Source organism: Camelus bactrianus, chromosome 23, assembly GCF_048773025.1.
Source record: "Camelus bactrianus isolate YW-2024 breed Bactrian camel chromosome 23, ASM4877302v1, whole genome shotgun sequence".
Lineage (NCBI taxonomy): Eukaryota > Metazoa > Chordata > Mammalia > Artiodactyla > Camelidae > Camelus > Camelus bactrianus.
The window spans coordinates 28,962,873-28,984,201 of record NC_133561.1 but is presented as its reverse complement, the minus strand read 5'-3'; the positions used below and the strand labels follow the sequence as shown (position 1 = coordinate 28,984,201).

At 50.6% G+C, this 21,329-nt stretch overlaps 1 protein-coding gene across 2 annotated transcripts in view; it reads right to left on the bottom strand.

Annotated features, from left to right (window-relative positions):
- The window catches only part of PLXNA2 (plexin A2), a 203,062-nt gene that overhangs the window by 68,453 nt on the left and 113,280 nt on the right, over positions 1-21,329 (bottom strand). For both annotated transcript variants that reach the window (XM_074351904.1, XM_074351903.1), the window contains exon 5: positions 799-899. In XM_074351904.1, the coding sequence (XP_074208005.1) occupies positions 799-899 (101 nt within the window). The remainder of the gene's footprint in view (positions 1-798; positions 900-21,329) is intronic.

Below are 21,329 nucleotides of genomic sequence, written 5' to 3'. Positions count from 1 at the left end.
CCTTGGAGTGGAGTTTGCACCCTCTTCTCTCCCTCTGGGGCTCTTGACTTAGGAAGTTTAAGCGTGATTTTGCATTTCTATTGAGTTGGTATTCAATGGCAGGGGGTGTATCTGAATAGCGATGTGAGACAATTGGAGTGAGATGCAGACTTCTTGGAATCATGAATTAAAGAGACCAGAAGGGTTCTCCCAAGGGGTCAGGGTCCAAAACAATTCTTTGGGTTTGTGGAGCTTATCCTGAGCTTCCTGATTGCCAAAGCATGAACTATTTCATTTAATCTTCACCGTCCACCTGCGAGAGAGCCATTATCCCTAGTTAGCCATGGGCAAATGGAGGCCCAGAGTAGTCAGTGGACCCGCTCGGGTCACACAGCAGCTAACTGGCGTCCAAGCCAGCTCTAGTGCCCCCTCACGGCAGGAGGCACCTCGTTCAGGCCACGCTGAGGAGGTTCCTGGGAAATCTAGAGATTCTACAGAGTCTCTTGCGAGGACTTCCAACAGGATTAACCACCCTGCAGACAAGGTACAGACTTCAGAGTGGCTGAGGGAGGGGCAGACTTCAGAGGTGGCACGAAAAGCAGGCAGAAACGATGCACTTGGAGGGAAAGCACACCCATGGCCCCTCTTCCCCTTCCTGCTCTCAGCACTCCAAGCACATGGAGAATTCCTGCTCAGAAGAGGGAAATTCCTCTCTCCCTGCAAACTGATGTCACATCCCTCACCGACACTCCCAGGAAAGTACCTGGTCTTCTGCATTCCAGGCTTTTTTTTTTTTCCCCCAGAATGTGCCAAACTTACATGTTGTGCAGGGCGCACCAGCCACAGTGAGGGTCCCCCGAGCTCAGGCACTCCCCACAGGTCGTGTACTGTTCACAGGATTCCACGGGGACCCGGGTGATCTGGCGGAGAGGGAGAAGAATACATGGTTAGAACAGGTAGTGACGCCTGGCAGAGGTGCGTTCAGACTCCATCGCTCGTACCCACACTTGCCCTGCCATCACCCCTACAGAAGTGGCGGTGTGGGGGGGGTGTCAATCGGCGGCCCCAGTGTTTTCACTTGCCCTGCACCAGGCAGGTACAGCCAACAGGCCCTGGGCTTCCTGCCTTCACCGGAGGCGGAAGCAAGCCCTCCAGTCTCTCTCCCTGCCTGCACTAAAGTCCCCTGGAGAGCGGGGCCTGCTTGTGGCAAAGGCTGAAAATGGTTAAAACTCCGTTGAAAGGCTATTTATTGAGTGCCACCAACTCATCTCTGAAGAGCTTTCAGCTGGGCCCGGGCTGAGACATCCTGCCTACACAGAAAACATTTCAAAAGGGAGAGAAGGAGAAAGTTTTCTTATCAAATAATATTCATCGAATGGTACAGTCTTTTTTTTACAGCCAACGAAACATACCACCTGGATCCAATTATCCCATTCTCTGATGCCTGCATTCAGTTTCTCCAGTAAATCTCCCAACCTTTGGAAAGTCTGGCTAAATGGGAACAGAGATGAGCTGCCTGTCTGATTCTGCCTTGCTGGGGAAAGGGGGAGTTTGCAGATCAAACCCCTGCCCCCTAGAGGGTACAGCCTCCTCTTGCCTTCCAGGGGGACCCTGCAGGGACACGAGCCGGGCCTGTTTGATTACTCACCCCTACCTGCCCAGCGGGTGCGACATTAAGGCCAGGCAAAGGGTCAGAAGACTGACGTCTTGCATTTGGTGCATCCTAGGCATCGGTCGCGGGCTGGGGCAGGAGGGGCTGGGCTGGGAAAACATTTGCTGGGCTGGGAATGGGATCTCATTTGTTAGGGCAGAGAGGTCCCCCACCTACTGGATGTGTGAACTCAAGTGGAAACACAACCTGTGGTCCGGCAGCCCAGTCTTCTGCCTCTGGCAGGGGGAACAAAAGATCTGACGGAGATGCCTTCACAGCATCCTCCTGAGAGGCTCAGGATGGGGTCTGACACGGCTCACCCAGCAAATGTTTATCAGATGTCACTACACGGAGGCTTAGGTGCTATGTGATCGAGAAACAGCAGCAAACAGGACACAGACCCTGCCCCGCAGAACACACAGTCCAGTGGGAGTTGGTAATTACACACCGAGAACGGCTCTACACTGTGCTGAACGTTCTCTGCCTGTGATAGGTGTGCGCCCGGGGAGCCTTGGGGGCTTAGAGAAGGACTGCCCGGCACAATCTGTCTGGAAGAAGCGGTCAGTGGAATAAGGGTGAGGCAAGGTAAGAGGGGGCTGGATGCAGACACCTGGACGGGCGTTCCTAGCTGAGAGATTACCATGAGCAAAAGTGTCATGAGTAAGTTCAGGGTAACCCAAGTGCGGAGTGTGCGCTGGATGGAGCGGGGCGAGAGATGAGGCTGGTGGGATGTAAGCAAGGTCAAGGTAACCAAGGTCTTGGGTACCGGCCCCAGGAGCCTCCCTCTGTTAGGTGTCCCTCACCTCCTTCTTACCACATCATAACACTTGACATTCTGAATTACAAACCTTTTCTGTAAGTGAGTGACGTGATCAGCTTTTTAAATCTCCCTAACTTTCCTTTAATAATAAAAATATAAAATGCAGAAAGCATAAGTAAATAAAAGAAATAAGTACAATCCTGCAAATTCAGTTTAAAAAAACTGATATTCTAAGTGGAGGTTGGGGGACAGCTGGTTTGAAAGTCTGTGTGCCATAGGTCTGAGAGCTTGAGTTGACTCTGTGTCCCATATGACCTGACAACATGCTAAGGGGGCTGATTTGATCATGAACTGTATACGCAGACATGGTGTCAGGATGAAAGGAGGCCGCCCCTCACTGGGGAGTTCCCAGCTCAGGTCTCTGCAACCTGCCCCAAGAAAAGTGTTGCTCAGCCAGAGAGCCTTTCCAGAATGGTGGTCACCATGGGGTGGGACCCAGATGTGGCATCTGAGGTACACCTGATAGATCTGGGATGTTTATTTGGCTCAAATAAGATGAATCTTGAGATGTTTCCCAGTGTTTGAAAGGCGGCCGTGTGGCTTCAGTTAAGATTCATGGGTGAAAAGTTTCAGGAAAGCTCGACAGAAGAAAGTCAAGGCTGCCCAATAACCCAACAGACCTCGCTTCCAGCAGGAACCGCCATCCGTGGGACGCGTATGCAGATTCAAAGTGACAAGTGTCTGGGAGGCTGTAGGAGGTATTTTTGCCTTCGGAGGAGGTTGGCCCTTGTCCTTCCAATTCTGACAGTCAGGATTCTATTCCCTAAAGTTTCCCTGAGACTGTTAATGAGCTCTGTCCCAAATGACTCGGGCAGTTAAAAGTTAACATCCAGCCAGGCACACACCATCTTAAGGAGCAACCGTTGACCCCTGACTCACGGCCTGCGATTCCTTCCAGGAGCACCTTTCCGACAGGTGCCTGCCAGCCCTCTCCCAGCGTGCCTGTCCCGGGGCCCGGGGCTCTCAGTCCTTCAGGATATCTGTGACCCCAGCCAGCCAGGGGTGGGGGGCTTCCGCTGGCCCCCTCCAACTCGCCCTCTGAGGCCTGAGAGCCGCAGCCCAGTGCCCGGCCTCCCTTTCCTGGAGCCCGAAACGGGCTCCGTGTGAGTGATGTCTGCATCTGGCTGGAAATTAAAACAACTGTCTGCATTGCATTCGGCCCGTCTGTCAAAACACAGCCCGGCTCTCAGCAGCTGGGGCAGGGGGCCCTGAATGGGAGCAGTGTCTCCCACAACAAAGCCCACTGTCACGCCAAGTGCTGCGGAGATAGTGAGAAGCCTGTTCTTCTCCAAACATGAAACCAACAGCACAACTATTTTTCCTGTTTCCTGGGCCCTCCTGGTGGGAATTTTTTTTTTTTTCTTAATACACTGAGTTGAAGAGCAAAGTGAAACAGGAAACTTACAAGGGGGAGGGGTCTCAAAACTTGAATGATTCTCTCCTCACAGATCTAGCAGCCACATACAAACCAGAGGAAAGAAATGTCACAGGGGCTGGACGGAGGCTCTTAAGGTCAGGTGTTTCCACGGGCGCTCGATCTTTCCTGTATTCACCTGTTTCTATATTCATTTATCAACCCATATTCATCAGTCACGTCCCACAGACAGGCCACGGCTGGGCACTTTAGGGGAATAAAATAAAATCAACAGCAGTGTTAAAACACAGCCATCGCCTTCAAGTTGCAAACAGACGAACAATAAAAGCAAGAAAGGGATGTGTGTTCTAAGAGAGGTATTGAAAGAGGGCTGAGGGAATTCGGAGCAAAGGAAATACGACTTCTATGTCTGTGCCGTCCAATGCTTGAGCCCGGGTGGCTCTGAGCACCTGGGATGGGGTTAGTTCAAACTGAGATGGGCTCTAAGATATAGCGTGGAAAATAAGAATGTAAAATATCACATGAAGAATTTCTTATTGACACAGGCTGAAAAGATAAAAAATGTTGCAAATGTTGGGTTAAATAAAATCTACCATTCATTCCAATGGTCTCTTCCTACTTTTAAAAATACGGCTGCTAGAAAAGTTAAAATTCTGTGCGTAGCTCACATGGGTAGCTGGCGCTTTGCTCGTGTGGGAGAGCGCTGCTCTGGGTGGGCCTTGGGAGGGACGTGGCCAGGGTCTGGGTCTTCAAGGATGAATAATATTTATACAGATGAGGAGCGTCCCAGGTGGGAAGAACCATGTGAGCAAACACAGGGAAGCAGAGCTTCATCAGAAAACCTTGCATGAGGGTGAAGAGGGGTGGGTAAACCTGGAAAGGCCGGTTTGGGTTAACTTGGGAAGGACAGAGAAGACCACAGAGCTGGAACACATGAAGTCTGTAAGCTCTCCAGCCTGTCATTCTTTGGCCAAAAGAATGTCTTTCATGAAAAGGTGGCCTGGATTCTTGAATCAACATCCTTGGTATTACCTGTGAGCTTAAGAGGCATGAAAATCCAGCGTCCACTGCATCAGAAGCTCTGGGTTGGGTCCTGGGAAATGGTTCCAACCAGTTCCCCAGCTGAGAGAACTACTGGTAAACTAATCTTGGGTCTTGGGAAGTCTTTTTATTTTTTAAAAATTACTTATTTATTTTGAGGGGAGGGAATTAGGTTTTAATTAATGAATTTATGTCCAGTGGAGGTACTGGGGATTGAACCCAGGACTTTGTGCATGTTAAGCACACACTCTACCACTGAGCTATTTCCTCCCCTCCTTGGAAAATCTCCTTATTTGTCAGGCCCTGAGGCCAGGAAGAAACAGAATCAAATTCTGCCTTGGGGCTGCGGAAGGAATTAGACTGACTGAGGGGAGGAGAGATGGGGGTTAGTCTGGGGACTGCTTTATGCCCAGGGAGAATTGGGTTCTAATAACTCTGAGTCTATGGAGGCCATAAAGGATCAAGTTGAAACTTCGGGGGTCAGGGGCCACTTCCCTCTGCACCAGGTGACAGGTGGGCACATGCTCTAGGGCCTGGTGGGTGGGGTAGGGTGGGGTGGGGACGGGAGTGGGCTCAGGGAGCTCAAGGACAGGGAGCTTCTGCTGGCGAGTGTCCACCGCGTCAGGCGGTGCTTTGTCAGGGATGACTCAGAGTTTAATGGGACACTCGATGACACTCTAATTAGTGTTTGTTTATTATGATTGCGTTTTAATGATGCTGGAGGCTCCCCACCCCCTCCACTCTGAGTGCTGGGATCTGAGGGTGTGGCTGGGTTGGCAAACCAGTGCGGCCGTGAGCAGCCTCCAGCCGAGGACCCCCTTCTCCACCGCCTTCTCCCCGGGACCCCGGGGCCGCTTACACTGGATCCAACTCGCACACTGTGCATCCTCCTCTGCTTGATCTTATGTCTTGTAATTACACCTTTAATGAATATAACTGTCTTATTAAGTCATTTATTTAAGAAATACACTTTATTAAGGGTGACTCATACTGTATTCTTGGCTCCTCTGGCCCCGGGGCCCCACGTCTCTAGTGCCTCCATTGGCCTGACTCCGTGGAGCTGATGTACGTGGGAAGGGTTCAGCAGGGGGACAGAGTTCAGAGTAGGTCTCTCTCCCCCCCTGCCCCGCCCACCTCTCTCCTTTCAGCACACGGGGCAGCCCACAGGGTATGGGGCCAGCGCAGCAAGGGACGTGATCTCAGATCATCATCGGCCTTGCATACGTCACTGAGGGAACTGCTGAAGCCAGGCTCATTCCTGAGGATCTGGAAGAACACGGCAGACCTGTAGGGTCTGGACCATCCAGGGTGAGGGCAGGAAGTTCTCCCTGGCCCTAGAAGTTACTATGACCCCAAAGAGTCACTTCTATCGGGTGCAAACCCATCACTCTTCAGAGAAGAGTTTTCCCAATGATGGAGCAAGAGACAGGAGCCCTTCTGTGAGTGAACTTGGGGAAAGAGAATCAAGGCTGCATCTCTCCCACCCTGTGTGGACGCACGGAAGGAGCCACACGGCTTAGAGAACCTGGATCGGAGAAACACCTGAGCTGAAACAGAGCAACACAGAGGATGCTGACCATGGGTGTGCCTGGCGCCCAAGTGGTCCTTCTTAATTACAGAGCATTTATGTTGTGTTAAGCTCTCAGTAAGGCATTGGGGCCACATTCTCCTGCCCTCCCGTGGTTTGGTTGAGGCAAAACCAAGGAACAGGATCTTCTTAGTACAGTAGGATAGATGTCACAGGAGAGCAATGATCAAGACGCAGTCCTGGCTTTGACATGGAGGACTCTGGCACAGGCACTCTGTTCTAGACAGAGTCGGAGCGAGGGAAAGCTCTTCCCCAGGCTGGTGGGGCCCCTCGGGGGCTGAGCATTTAATCCCCTGCTTCCCTGGAATCTGCTCCCCACGGCCAGATGGTACACCTGTCCCCACACGTGTCCCTTGTCTCCTGACACAAGCAAAGAAACAGAGGCCTTGTCAGCGGCTGAGAGCCAGGTGGCCGGGGTGGGAGGGGACACACACAGCTTGGCTGGAGCGGGCAGTTGGCTGGAGCTGTGGCCTCCTGGTCCCCAGGGCCTGGGGCAAAGTCCACAGCAGCTGAAACACAACGGGCTCCCCGAAACTCCCCCCTGTCCTCCGTATCTTCTCTTGGTGGTCCCTCCCCACCAGCCCATCTTCTCTCCCCTTGGAATTTGTAGGGTCTCGGCCCCACATTCTCCTCTTGTCCCCAGTCCAAACCCGACGCTCATTCACACACACGGTTTGGGGCAGACCGCAGGGAGGGCCGCAGGCACAGTCACCACGATGCGGGGGGAGGGTTTTAGCACTTTCCAAATGCTCTCACACTTGTTATCTCATTTGATCTGCACAGCAGCCCGGGGAGGAAGAGAGGCTAGATACTGTTACGTAGGATGAGTTCCATTTGCTCCACCAGGAAATAGGGGGCCCCGCAGGGCTGGCTTAGCCCTGGGACCGATCTCACAGTGAGTGGGGGCGGCCAGCTGGAAGGGGGTGTCTTCCGTGGCCCGTGGTGGTGACACACTGTAAGGGCTCCCTTTGAGGAGAGGAGGGCGAGGAGGTTCAGAAGTCAGTCCCAGGAGATGGAGGCTGAGGCCGGAGCAGGATGTAGGAGGCGGGAAGCACCCAGAGGGCAAGGAAGGCTTCGGTTTCTCTGACTCCACTGTCTTAGGAGCTTGCTGGTGCCCAGCGATTGTTTCTTGCTGGAATGGATGGGAGGGAGGAGTCTCCCTTCACAAGCTGGCCCCAGATCTCGTCAGCCCCTTGGGAACAGGTGGGATTGGCACCGGGAGGCCCAAGAGCTCAGGGCTCTGTCCTTCCCTGTGCACCCAATGGGGCCAGGGTTCAGTGTCCTCACAGGGAGAGCAACACGGGCAGATGGCCAGGGAGGCCTAGCCCAGCCCCCAGCCCTGGCTGGACTCTCTCGGGCCCCTAAAGTGGACCCTCCGGGAACAGCACAGGCTCCTTTGGCTTCTGCCTTACCTCATACTATAGCCTCTTTGGCTCAGCCAGACCCCATGGAAACATACCCGCGTTCTCTCTCCCGTCCTTTACAGGCAAAGAACTGATGGTCCACTGGATGCTAGAAACAGCATTTTAAACTAAATCTCCCCTGTTGGGCGTGAGTAGGGGAAGCAGTGTGACCTCCCCCTTGGATCTGCTCCTTGGGGACCGGGGGAGGAAGTGATGGGGACTGAGGTACCACTTTCCTCTGAGCTGGGCAGGTGACTGAGTTGGTGGAACGGAATGAAGCAGCTGGAACGATAATAATGGTGGCTGTTCATCCAGCACCTACTGCGTGCCCGGCATTTCCCTCACGTCGTCTCACTTAATCCCGACACCAGCCTTGCAGGTGAAGGATTAGGCCCACTGGACTTATTAGAAAACTAAGTCTCGGTTAAGTAACCTGCCCAAGGTTGCACGCCTTGCAGGAGAACCAGAAGTTTGCCTGACTCCCAGGCCGAGGAGGTGAGGCGGAAGCAGAGGCAGGACTCCTGTAAAGGAAGGGCCCTCTCCTGGGGCTGCCCCCAAGGGCTGGCGGTCAGTGTCCCCCTTCACCTGGACATGGACCGCCATACTTGGTGCCCTTCCAGCTGTTGGCCACTAATTACACTCACCCGCCTGACCACTGTCTGTCTCTTGCCCACTGTACTCTTCTCTGCTGACAGTGATTCAGATGGTGAATCCAGAGCCAGACGATACAGGGTGATACTGGGGGATGAGGAGGGAGATGGGTTGGTGGGGATGAGGATGACCTAATTTTTTTTAAGCCTGCCTGGACCAGAACAGTCAGGGAAATAGCCCTGAATAGTTTTCTAAGCCTCCTCGGAAAGTCCCGGGTCTTCAGTCAGCAGAGCGTGGGACAGTGGAGGTGGCAGGGGCCTCTCTGTGCTGGCCTTGCTGGCTGTTCGCTGTGAGGCCTCAGGCAAGCTGCCTAACCTCTTCAAGCCTCCATTTCCTTATCTTTAAAACGGAGACAGCAATCCCTGTCTCACCCACCTTGCCTGCTCATCAGGGAACGAAGACCTCTGAGCTCACACTTGCAGCTTCAGCCTCTCCTACAAATCAGCCCCAGTAACGAACGTGAAACGTTCATGATCGTTTGTTCCCAGGGTTAGATCCAGTTCTTTAAAAATCAGTACTCGTGTGTGAGATCCCCTTAAATCCTCAGGAAGTAAACACCGACCCAGCCCCCTGCCCGTCCTCTGAGCTGCGAAAGTCACATGGTCAGTATCATAACGAGAAAAGAGGCAAAACCCCCAGAACCAGCTTGAGGTTCTGGAACCTGGGACTGCACCCGAAGCAGCACGCAACCTTCTGACCAGAAACGGGCCCTGGGGCTCTCTCCTAAGAACTCCTGATGATCGGGAGACCCGAGGGCGGAGCGGAGTTCAAAGAGAAAATCTATTTTTAATGACTTGGGGGAGAAGACTGGAGTGGCTGAGTAATTCGGAGTAATTAAACCTATCTATCACTCCGAGAGTGGGAGCCAAAGTTGGTTGAAATTTTCAATGATATTTTTTTCCTCCTCATTCATAAAACCCAGCCAAGGGTCATGCAGGAGTCAAAGGGGAAAGGATGATGGGGAAAGAAATTTCTGGCCCCAAACAATGGAATTCCTCCTATTGATAAGCACTGGTGTGGTGGTCCCTCCTAGATCTTTTTGGCAGAGGTCATGTTTTGCTCTGGTTAAGAAGGTGTACTGGAAGGAGACAGAGCTCATTTTCAAATCCAGCTGCTACGATTACCAACTGTATGACATTAATAAGTTGTCCTCCCTGCCCTCCTTGAGCCTCAGTTTCCTCCTCTGGAAAATGGTGACAATAATGATACGAACTTCACAAGGTTGTTTTGATGTTTAAGTGACTTCTATACACAAAGAGCCTTGCACACAGTAGGTGCCCAATAGCGGTAGTTGTCATTCTCAGTCTCTCCATGCGGGCCCGCTGAAGGTGGTGGGCTTTGCACGGGGAGCTGCAGAGGGCCCTGGCCCAGGCTCTGTTCTCCTGCGCGGGGTGACCTTGAGCAAGCCGCCTGGCCTCTTTGGGCTGCGACTGCTGATCTATGATTCGGGGGGAATTATGTCCCCCCTTGGCATGAACAGCAGCACAGCCGCTCAAACCGTTGTCCTTACTAATAACATAATCCCTCCTGGAGGCTGAAGAGCACTGAAACTCAGGATCCTTGGCTGAAAAAAACCGAACTTAGTCTCCTAAGGAAGAAGGTGAAACTTGGGCAAGAAAGGAGGCAGAAAAGCAAGTGGGACAAGCAGATATTCCAAATACCACATGGGACTTTCTCAGACAGGACTCCTGTGCCGGAAACACCAGGGCGGTGGGAGTGGGGCCCTTTCTAGTTCTGTTGTTTGGAAGGAACTACAGAGAAGCGGAGATGCTAATGCTACGTTGTCTCCATGACAACCATGGATTTATTCAGTTAGGGAAAGCAGGTGGCGTAGGAAATAGGGGATGAGAGGATTTGGGAAACAGGGCCTAAGCTATAACTAAAACAGATCTCTCACCTGGACACCAGATGCCTGGGATTAGCCAGGTCCCACCAGACTCCCTGTAGGGCCAACATCAATGCACCTACCCCGGAGGGGAACAGTGATGATGGCCAGAGGAACGATGCAGTGATGCCCCTTCACCTGCCCGTTCCCATTCGTTCATTCATGCTTCCATTTGTCCAGATGTTCCCAGTGGGGCCCCTGGATGCACAGAGCCCAGGGGTCACCTCACATGCAGCTTGATTTATCTAGGAGCTGGCCATCTACCTAACACACTCTGGTTTCTGGGCCCCACGCCCTCAACTTCTGGCCCCCCTCCCTTCCAGTCACCAGGAGAGTAAGACAAGAGGGTGTGGAGCTGCTGTTAATCCCAAATTCTCTCTGAAGCATCACTGGCCCATAAACTTGGGAAGGAGAGGTTGGGGGGTGTGGAATCATCAAGCCATGAAGAGGCCGAGCAGAGAGCTGGGGTGGGAACACCTTTGCTGTTGTCTAGGGAGGAGGTGGGGCTCACTTCAGTGCTCTTTGAGACGAGGACTCAGGGAATCCTCCAGGGGCCTTTAGGGCACAACTGCTCCTCAAACTTCCTTTGGCAGAGTTCCTGGTGTCGCCCCCCCAGCCAAGCTCCGGCTTCTGACCATACTTCCACCTGTGATGCTGGCACTCAGAATTATGGATGCGAGCTGGTAGGGTCTCAGGGGCTCCTCGTGGGCTCGTTTTCCATCCTTGATGCCTTCCCTGGACTCTGAGTCTGGGATTACGAAGGAACCCCAGACTGGAGTCCCCATCAAGGTAGTCTTGATGTAGGGAGAGAAATCCTACCACTTGCCGAAAGATGGACTTGGATCTGGGCAAGTCCAACTGCTCAGGCCCTCTGCGGTATACCCCCGTGCACGTAAGAATGAACGGAGCTGGCTCAGCCTACCCACAGGCGCTGGCTCTGGGGCGGGCCTCCACCTCTCTGCATTCGCTGCTGTACAATTCTGATCAGGCAAGAAGCTACTAGATCTTCGTGCTGTGAAACAAAATTCTAGTCTCTGGTGGGCCCAGGGAGCAATCCTTCTCCACCATCTACGTCTCCACCATCCCTCCTTCCTAACCACCTGAGATGTCCTCCCTGACACATTGGATCTGCAAATCCGCTCTCTGATTTTTCGTAGTATGCTAAGTGACTAGCTCCCCTGGGAAGGACAGAACAGTTGCTTGTCACTCACAGCTTTCTAGGGGAAGTTAGTAGGTGAGTGGATGAATGTGTGTGCATGTATGTGTGTGCGTAAAAGACAGAGACAAAGATGGAGAATAAGAGTATATGTTAAATCTCCGCCTACAGAAAAAAAAAGTCTCCTACACTTATATTACAAATAATTAATCTCCTTTCTGTATAGAGCTCACTTATTCATTCATGCCATTCATTCATTTAACCTTGGCAAGGAGGTATGAGGTAGGGGGGCTCCCATGCTCTGCTGAATCCCACGCCCCTGTGCTGCTTTGGGAACCTGTGCAGACTGGCCAATTGGATAAAGACCATTCCACTGAAGCAGCAACGCCTACAGATCCACAGTGTCTGCCCCTCGGGGACTGGCCTGGCCTTGGGCAGCTACCTTCGTGCAGAATTGCTTCATAACTGGGTAGACCCGCCTGTGGTGGAAATACACATGGTGCTTCTAATTGGTTCATTTGTTAATTCAGTCATTCACTCATTCATTAGTCTCTCCGGGTATGAATCCTTCCTTCCTTCATCTATTCATTCATTCGACAGGCCAGGTATTGAGTCTTGTGCTGTGGTGTGACAGATCCGAGTGCGTCCTGGCTTTCCAGTGCCCTCCAGAAGCATCCCCTCAGGTGGGGAAGCTAGAAAGTGAAAGATTCCCACAAGAGGTTCCCCCTGGAAGTGATCACTTTGGGCTGACGGGGCCAGGAAGGTGTCATCATGTTAGCAGGCCTCGAAAACTTGGTGCCGTTTTGATAGGGCAGGAATGGAGGAAGGACCTTCTGTGAGGAGAGAAAAGCAGGAGCAGAGAACAAACCCGAGAAGGTCCAGGGAGAAGTCCAGGAGCGGGCGGGCATCAGCGTGGCACCTCTGGTCAGAAAAGTGATTCGAGGGATGGTCCCGGGAGGCCAGGGTGGTGGAAACAAAATAGAATGGAGGGAAAGGAGAAGCTTTGCTTTTCTCCTCTAACAATACATCCCATGTCTGTCCCTGCCATCGTGTTCCTCTGCCTCCCTCCGCCTGCCCCAGCCAGAGACCCGCGTCCTCACGGCGGGACAGGGGCTGATGGCCTCATCTGTCTCCTCCCTCTCCTTGCCACCCTAGGTGTGTTCTGCATACCCTCATTTTTTCTTCTCTTCTAAAAGGTGTAGAGGTTGAGGGCCCTAGAATCGAGCTGCCCGGGTCCAGATCCCAGCCCCTTTGCTTATTAGCCCTGTGGTCTTTCGGCACATTCCCCAGCTCTGAGCCTCTCTGCTGATTTACAAAATGGTGCTAATACTGGCACACACTTATACAAGACTTGCTATCTGCATATGAGGAAGAAACCAAGGCACAGGGAGTCTTGGTGAATTTGTTTACAGTCATACAGCCAGTACGTGGTAGAGCTGGGGTTCGAACCCACGCAGGACGCCTGCAGAACTCACATCACATTTTCAACTTCCATGATAAATTGCCTCTTAGGCATAAAAGACAGCATGGGTTAGAAAACACTTAGCCCAGTGTACTGGCTATAGCTGTTAGTTATTATCAATAAATTAAGGACCTGCTATATATTCCGTATATTTTTGAACATAAAGTTCAAAAAAAGAACAGACATGGCCCTGATGCTGAAGTATTCATAAGGTTATCAGGAAGATAGGCAAACCCCCAAATGAAATATTAATGCCATGACTGAGATGTGGTAAAGGTACAAGAGCAAAGAGGAAGGGTAAATCAGGGAAGGCTTCCCAGAGGCAGTGTTTTGTAATGATGGCTTCAGCTAACACCAGCAACAACAGCAACAACAACAAAACAATACAATCCCCCATCAAAAAAAAAAAAAAAAAAAATTGAAAACAAGGAAAAACTGCATCTTGGATGAAGTGTATAATCCAAACACTCCAGCCTGATGTTTCAGCCTTTTAATTTCTGCTCACATTCCCACTCTAGACTCTTCTGCCAGCGTGAACCCAGCCCCCCGCAGGCTGGCCTCCTCTCCTCCTCTGAGTGGTCCTCCTCCTTAACTTGCTTTGCGTGCACATTCCTGCTAATCAGGACATCCTCCCCTCTCCCGCACGTGCGAATCCCTGCTCCACGCTGCCTTCCTCCCTCACCCTCTGTGACCCCTCTCTCTGAGCCTAGAATCTGACTCCCTGCCCAATTGGCAGGACTTTAACATAATTTTTAAACTCTTCTTAGGGCTCTATCTTTTTTAGGTTATTCACAGGGCTCTGCTTTTTATTTCTTCATATGAGATATCCCTGTATGTTCCAACTCCAGTTTCTTACATAAAATAGGTCTATAAATACCTGCTGAGAAGCTAATCACACTTACTCAGTGATCCAGGTTTTATTTTAAGCTCCTTAAGTAAATGTACTAAGAACTATGCAAAGACTCTCTAGGTGTGGCTGAGGCCCCTGGCATTCTGCTGGGATCCATTAGGTCATGTGAAGGCTTTTTAAAATTTTTTTTAAGATTTAATGTTTATAACCCGGCAGAGGTGCATGGTGTCATGGAAAGGACACGACTGTTACTCAGAAGAACCTGGCTCAGCCACACCATGTACTTAGCTGTGTTGGGTAAGCCACTTAACCTCTCTGAGCTCCAGTTTCCACATCTGTCAATATTATTGGATGTCAAAAGGAAAGCATCACCAAGGCACCGAGATACAATGAACGCTGCTTGCTAAAGTCTGGTGGCCGACTGTCCTGCAAGTTGACAGAGGAGATGCTTAAGACCCCAGTTTATGATTCTTCCACTCTTTACTCTGGGTCCCCTGACCCTGATCAATGCAATGGAAAGGTCAGAAGACTGACAAAAGGATTTTGTGAGATGTTCGGAGGAGGGCCTTGGAATGCTATGACCCAACCACCCTTCAATAGGAAGGGCAGCTTGGGCTGCATGCTCTGGACCGTAGGGGATGGAGTGGATGGGGAAAGCCGGAAGGCAGGAAATTCAGAGGGTAGAGTGGCTCCTAGGAGACAGAGTGGAGGCAGGACCTTGGGAGGTCACTGAGCTCCCTGGAGATGGTGGCAGGCCGAGGATATGCAAAAGCTTCCTTGCACCAGATCTGGATGAGGGCACCTCAGGAGGGATGGCCGGCCTGGCAGCATTTTACCAGCTGTCCAAGAGGACTCCTGGAGGTGGGGCTAAGAAGCTAGTGTGAGCATCTTCGTGCAGAGGGAATTGTTGGAAAGTCGGGGCCGAGGGGAGAGGGCTGGGACGAGGAAGCACCGCCCACGTGATGGGAGCTACAGCCAGAGAAGCTCAGCAGAGGGGTGCCCGGGGGCCCCTGTGAAGGACTCAGCTCCAAAAGAGTCAGAAACTTCAGCCTGCCCATAGAGCACGAAGCTATCTTGTGACAATTCCAGTTCAAGTGAGAAGGACCCCCCCAACATTTACCTTCTTTTTCCTCTGAAACAGACAGTAGCAACAGCTGGAGTCAGGGAAGTTGAGTGAGAGAAAGAGAAGAAACATGCCTCCCCACCTCCCATCCCTGCAAGCGGGGAGCATACTGCAGGCCCAGGCTGGTCGGGGGGAGGATGGGACAAAGATCTGGGCATCAGTTAAGTCCAGAGTTGTACTTCTGGAGATGGGCGTTATAATTCTGAATTGAGATTGTATTTAAGACTTAAAGGACTTTTTATTATCCAAGAGTGAGCCAATGAGCTATGCTGCCTGCCCCAGTCCTAGGCAGAAGGGATAGTGGGAGACAAAACAAAGCTGCGTTTTGGTTCTACCTCCCACATGCTGGTTGGGCGTGAGGATGCTGACAACTGCCCTTCCTAACTCTCAGGCTGTCATGAGGCTGCAGCAGTGCATCATTCAGGGTCAAGTTTACCGCACAAGGGCAGGGGAATTATTGGTCTTATTTCTGGGGGTCAATTGATAACTTACTGATAACATCATTTTTTTTTTTTTAAGAGAAAAGAGAACTCTGTAAGTCAACTCGCGATGATTCAGCAAACCATTTTGCCTGAAATGCTGGGGTCCTTCCAGAGAGTGAAGAGGTGTGTGGTCTTTTTTAACTCAAGTGGCTCACAGGTCAAAAGAATTCGTGAACAGCCACCATGGGAAGCCTCTCAACTCATTTGCCTCTGCCCTCCTGGAGATGCAAGACTAATAAACAAGGCATCCAAAACTAGTCCCAAGAAGACAGGGATGTGGTGAGGAGCTGGCTCCTGGTTAGAAGCCCTCTGGGGGCTCCACTTTCCCCCACGCTGGCGCCCGGCCCTGCCCTGCCTGTCTGTGCACATTGGAGCTCTGCAGCCTCCCCTTGCCTGGAAGGTGGTGGCCGGGACTGTTCAAATCTTTACCTCCCTCACTGCTTTCCACAGGCCTCTTTCATTGGCAGCCTCAAATGTAACCAATATCACAGAGCCTCTGGGGATAAAGTGGGGGGAAGGGGATATGGGGAGATGGAAGAGAGACAAAAGATTCTTTTCCTTTTTTTTTTTTTTTAAACAGGTGCTTAGGAAATTAATTAGAACAAATAATCACCGAGTTGTCTGAGTCTCTATTTTATTTGGTGCATGCCGGGTCTGGTGGAAAAAAAGAGGAATTTTAAATAATTTTGGAGTTATAACTGATGTAATTAGGTGCTCAGTGAACACTTAGCATCGAGCTGCGCTTATTAAAATTACTGTTTTAATCAGAACATTGCCGGAGAATCATTAATAATACAATGGCTTGATTCCCTGGAACTCTAATTAGACCTGGACTTTTAACCACCTGAGCGTAATCTGGCTCCGTCTGGATTCGCACCACGGGTGATGCATTATTATTTCAGGGCACGCGGGGACGGAGCATCAATACTGCTATTTAGTGACTGCCTGAATGCTTTATTTTGGAGTATGAGCATGTGCTGAGGGGGCACTGGTGGAGATGGAGGTGGAGGGGTTCAGGCAGGGGCCCGGGGTTGGAGGTATGAGGAAGAAAAGGCAGTAGATACTTTACTCGCTGCTGCAGGCTAGATACATCTCACGCATGTTCTGCAGGGGAGCGACCACATCGCATCATAGACTCAGCTGAAGGCCGTTTTTCGGGATTCTCTGCTGTCAGGGGGCCCTGCCCCTCATCTAAACCAAACACGTACCCCGAGGGGTGCAGTTTTAGACCCTGCCAAGCCACCATGTATCAGAAATCTAACGGATGGTTTACTAAGTGATAAATAAAGGCTGATCTGGTGAAGGGCTGGGGCCACTTCTTAATTCTCCTGTCCAGCACTTTGTGTCACCCTGGAGAGAGATCATGAGATGGCCTGAGATTCCCCAGAACTTTCTAATCCTTGGGGACGTCCTGCAGGTAACCAGGGCCAGAGCGGGAGGCAGGCTGAGCGGACGGGGCATGTCCCCCGAGACGTCTGGCTGAGCCAGTGTTTCGGGGGAGGGGCAGGCGCCCCGACTCCTGGCTCTGAGCGCAGAACGTTGGCTGCTCTGCTCTTGCAGCTGTTGCGACAACGATGGTGACTTTTGGCCCCACTGGGGCCGAGTCCTTGGATAGATGTCACAGGGGTGGCGGAAAGCAAAGGAAATGGAAGCAGGCTCTCCTGGTAACTTAGAGCTTGCTAAGTAGCTGGAAGGACATGGCAAAGGTATGGAAAAAAGATTCAGGACACTTCAAAGGCTGATGGTGAGAAATGAAAATTAAGCTGCAGCCAGCTGAGGGCACGCGGAGCGAAGTGGCGATCAGAGTGCGATGAGTACTGAGTGGGGGAAGGCCCTCTGAAGGGGCCTGGGGGGTCAGCTTCACCCGCTGAGGCACAGGGAAGGGGAGGCAGCGTTCTTTGTGACCCTCCTCAAGCATTCTTTTGGGCGCTACTGGAGGCCTTGAGACAACAGGACTGAATGCTCTGAGGCTCCCTTTCCCAGCCACCTCTAGTCAATATCACCCTTTTGTGCAATTTGGAAAAGGCACCCCCTCGAGGTGCATGGCTTGGTAGGATGAGTGAAGACTCTGTTTCAGTCCCTGCTTGTCCCTCAGCCAGGTGCCCTTGTGCAGTACGCAACCTGAACCATCATACCTGGCGTCCCTGATGCCTAAACTCTCTACAGAAATAGGGAAATGTGTAGTGTGGGTGGACCGGAGTTTTACCCAGATAACTCAGAGACAGAATATTTTTAGGTGCTAAACATCGTGCCTCTTATAAGCCCTTTGTGGGGTACAGAGAAGGTGGGAGTCAAGTGTGGGTTCAGGAGCACAGAAGGCTCCCTGGAGGAGGTGGGACTGGAGGAGGGACAGGGTGAAGCATCCTGGGCAGGAGAACATTATAAGCCGAAGCAGAGAGACTGAGCTTTGGGGTGTGCTCTGGGGACAGCAAAGGACACAATGTCCCCATTTAGGTTTCTTTTCTTATTGATTCCTTGGGAGTAGACATTTTACATAAGAATGAAAAAAAAAGTGAAACAATTCTAGGCCTCTCTCAAAGAACAGTCTACTGGAAGAATTTTTCTATCAATCGTCAACGCTGGGAGGAAGGGAGATTTCCATCACCGGGGAGCTCCAAGCAGGAGCTCAAGGCCCAAGCTGCAGACCCCTCTCCAGCTCCAAGCTTGTCTTAGTGGGAGAGAGGCTGGCAGGCAGGGGTTGGGGGCGAGCAGGGAGGTGAGAACAAGGCCTCTGCCTCCCCGAGCTTTGGAAACAAACGGTTAGGCCTCAATTTAAGATTGTGTGTGTTCCTGAAGAAAAGAATACAGTGAGTGACAGCCCCTTGACACACTCATTTCCACCCACTCTACAAACGCAGAATCTTCTGCAAACACACACTTGTAAACGCAAGCACACATTCATATCACCCGCTCACACTCCACACCGACGCACCGACAGCACACACACTTCACCCACACTCCCATTATATGCTCACACACACCCATAACACACAGGCGTCCCCCCGCCACTCATCGCCCCCTCCCACCCCCACCTGCACGCAAGGGCGGGAAGAAAAGTGCCATCAGAAGTTCTCTCTCTCTGGTTCGTAGTGAAGCAGGATTAGGGCTGCCCGAGATTAAACAGAGGAGTTAAAAATGACAAACAGACTTCTAAACAGGATGTGAGTCTTAATGAAAATCATAATGAATGGAAGAGGCACACAGCTATCACCCATAAATGGCCATAAATATCAGACCAACAGATGAGATCTTAGATACTGCAGTTCGGAACCCCATCAAATTACTTCTATTATAATTCATCAATAAATAACCAAGTCCAGACTCACATTTAAGGTCTTTTGATGCTTTGGAGAACAGGCTCTGAGGCCAGACAGACCTGGGCTTGGATTCCAGTTTTGTCCCTGACAAGCCTGGGTACGTGACTCTGATTGTTTGAGTCTCAGTTTCTTCATCTATAAAATGTGAGTAATTATCCCCTTAATGGGGATGTGGCACAGATTAAATTAAGTCCTGGACGGCTATAATCATTTATAATAATACAAATAATTGATTATTATGGTTAGAAGTAATTTTCACTGTTGTCTCTCGTTCCCTCCCCCTTCAGCTCCCTGGGGGTCAAGGAAAGCCCATTGGCTGGTGGGGTGGGTGCGGAGAGAAGGAAAAAAGGAGACGGGAAACAGGAGGAACAGGCAAGAGCAGGGGACCAAGGTGGGAGAAGAGCAGGGAGAAGGAGGGAAAGGAAGGAGAAACGAGAAGGACAGCAGACCCCGTGGATGATCCCCTGAGCATCACCTGTGAAGGGGCACCCATGCCTTCTCGGGTGTTGGTGACCAGGAGAAGGAGAGGTCATGGAGGAGCCAACGATTATGGCCAAGACTTCTTAAGATTTTCCTTTAAGTAGCAGCTTTATCAAGATATAATTCACCTACCATAAAATTCACCCACTTAAAGTGTACAACAGCTTTCAGTACACTCACAGAATTGTGTTGCCATGACCACAGTCAATTTTAGGACATTTTCCTCAACCCTCAGAGAAACCCCACACCCATTAGCAGTCACCGTCCATTCTGCCTGCCCCTGAACCTCTCCAGCCCTGGGCAACAACCCATTGACCCTCTGTCTCCATGGATTTAGCTACCCTGGACACGTCATATAAATGGAAGCAAACAATATGTGGTCTTTTGTGGCTGGTTTTTTTCACTCAGTATCAACGTTTCCAAGGTGCATCCATGTTGTAGCATGTATTAGTAACTTCCAAAATTTCTTAACTCAAAGCTAAGAAGGTGGAGAAGCAGAACTTCATATCCACACACACATATAAGCAAGTGTCATAAATGAAAATGTTCAAGTGTTCGCCCCAAGAAATCTCACTGAATCAAGGTTCGTCACTAAGTTATGGGCTTAGAGTTCAGGCAGTTGCAGTCTTATTTTACCACTGGGGAGACCAAAATGTGGTGAAAAGATACATTTTTTTGAGTGTGTGTTTTTTGCACCCACCATACACCTCTTACAAAGAAAGGAAAACAGAATAGGCTCCAAATGTAAGAGTCTCTTGTCTGTGGTTTTACGATTTAGATTTAATGTTAAGAGACAAATGAGAGTCTCTTGGTATTCTGTCCATATGTCTCTCTCTTACGTCTTGAAAGTGACAATTCCCAACTCTATTTTTACAATGTAAAAGAATGACTCTCCTCTAATGGTTATCTGTCATTGTTTATGTTTAAAGTAATTTCATATGTTAAGACTGTAGCCTTAGGATGTGGGAAAGCGACGCCTCTGGGCCAAAGGCGTCCCTGAAGTAGGAGGGGCTTATCATCTGGATTGCAAAGGACGTGGCTATTCATTGGATGCATGAAACGCCAATCACTTTTGTTCTATAACTGAAGTGAGGGGTGTCACTGAGGGGAGTATCCTGAGAGATACAGGGTATCTGTTCTGTCCAGTTGACCCCAGAGACAGGAAATATTTAGACACTAAATAGTGTGTCCAGCTTCACTCTCTGTGCTGATGCCTACCATCATTACGCGATGGCCACTAGATGTTACTCTAGGGCCACAGGTAAAGAAATTGAACTTCATGCAAAATAGAAACAGACATACCACAGACTAATATTTATGCTTCAGGCAAGCCCAACTAAAGAGGGATATGTGAGGCTTTCTTTCTTCCCTATACTTTCCGAAATTGATTGAGCTTGAATTACAGGGAGAAGAAATTGTCCACATCTAGGCCAAGATACAGGATGCCATGTCCTTAGATGACAGTTGTGGTGGCCGTGGTAGCTGTCACAGCCAGAAAAGCAGGGAAGAACTCAGATATCGTTATCTGAGTGACTGTGAAGTTCAGGTAGGATTACTGGTCATGTCCTTTCTGGGCTATTCAGTGACCAGTATCTCTGGCGATCTCAATGGATAGTGAGAGTTGCAGAACCAAATTCATTTTTAGAATTACATTCATTTGAAAATGGAACCATAAGTATACCAAATGTTGTATAGGGCCCTATTTCACAAAATACAATGATCCAATGTTACCACTCTAAAAAGGTCAAGCATTGTTTATTAATAATGCCTAGAGAATCTCATTAAATCTGGGAGCATGAGGACAGTACAAACTAATACCATACATGTGAAGGGATTTGCACAAAGTAAGGACTGCCCCGGGGCCAGATTCACAGTTCAGGTCTCCTGTGGTTGCTCCGCAGAAGCCTCTGGGCTCCTTGGAGGGCTGCTGTCCAGGGCGCAGTCTCTTCATTGCATCTAGCATAGAGGAGGCACTGGTCACATTTACTCAGCCCTAGAGTTCCTTCCAGTATCAGAATCCTTAGTGCACCCTTGGCAAACAAATAGGTGATCCCAGGCAAGGGAAA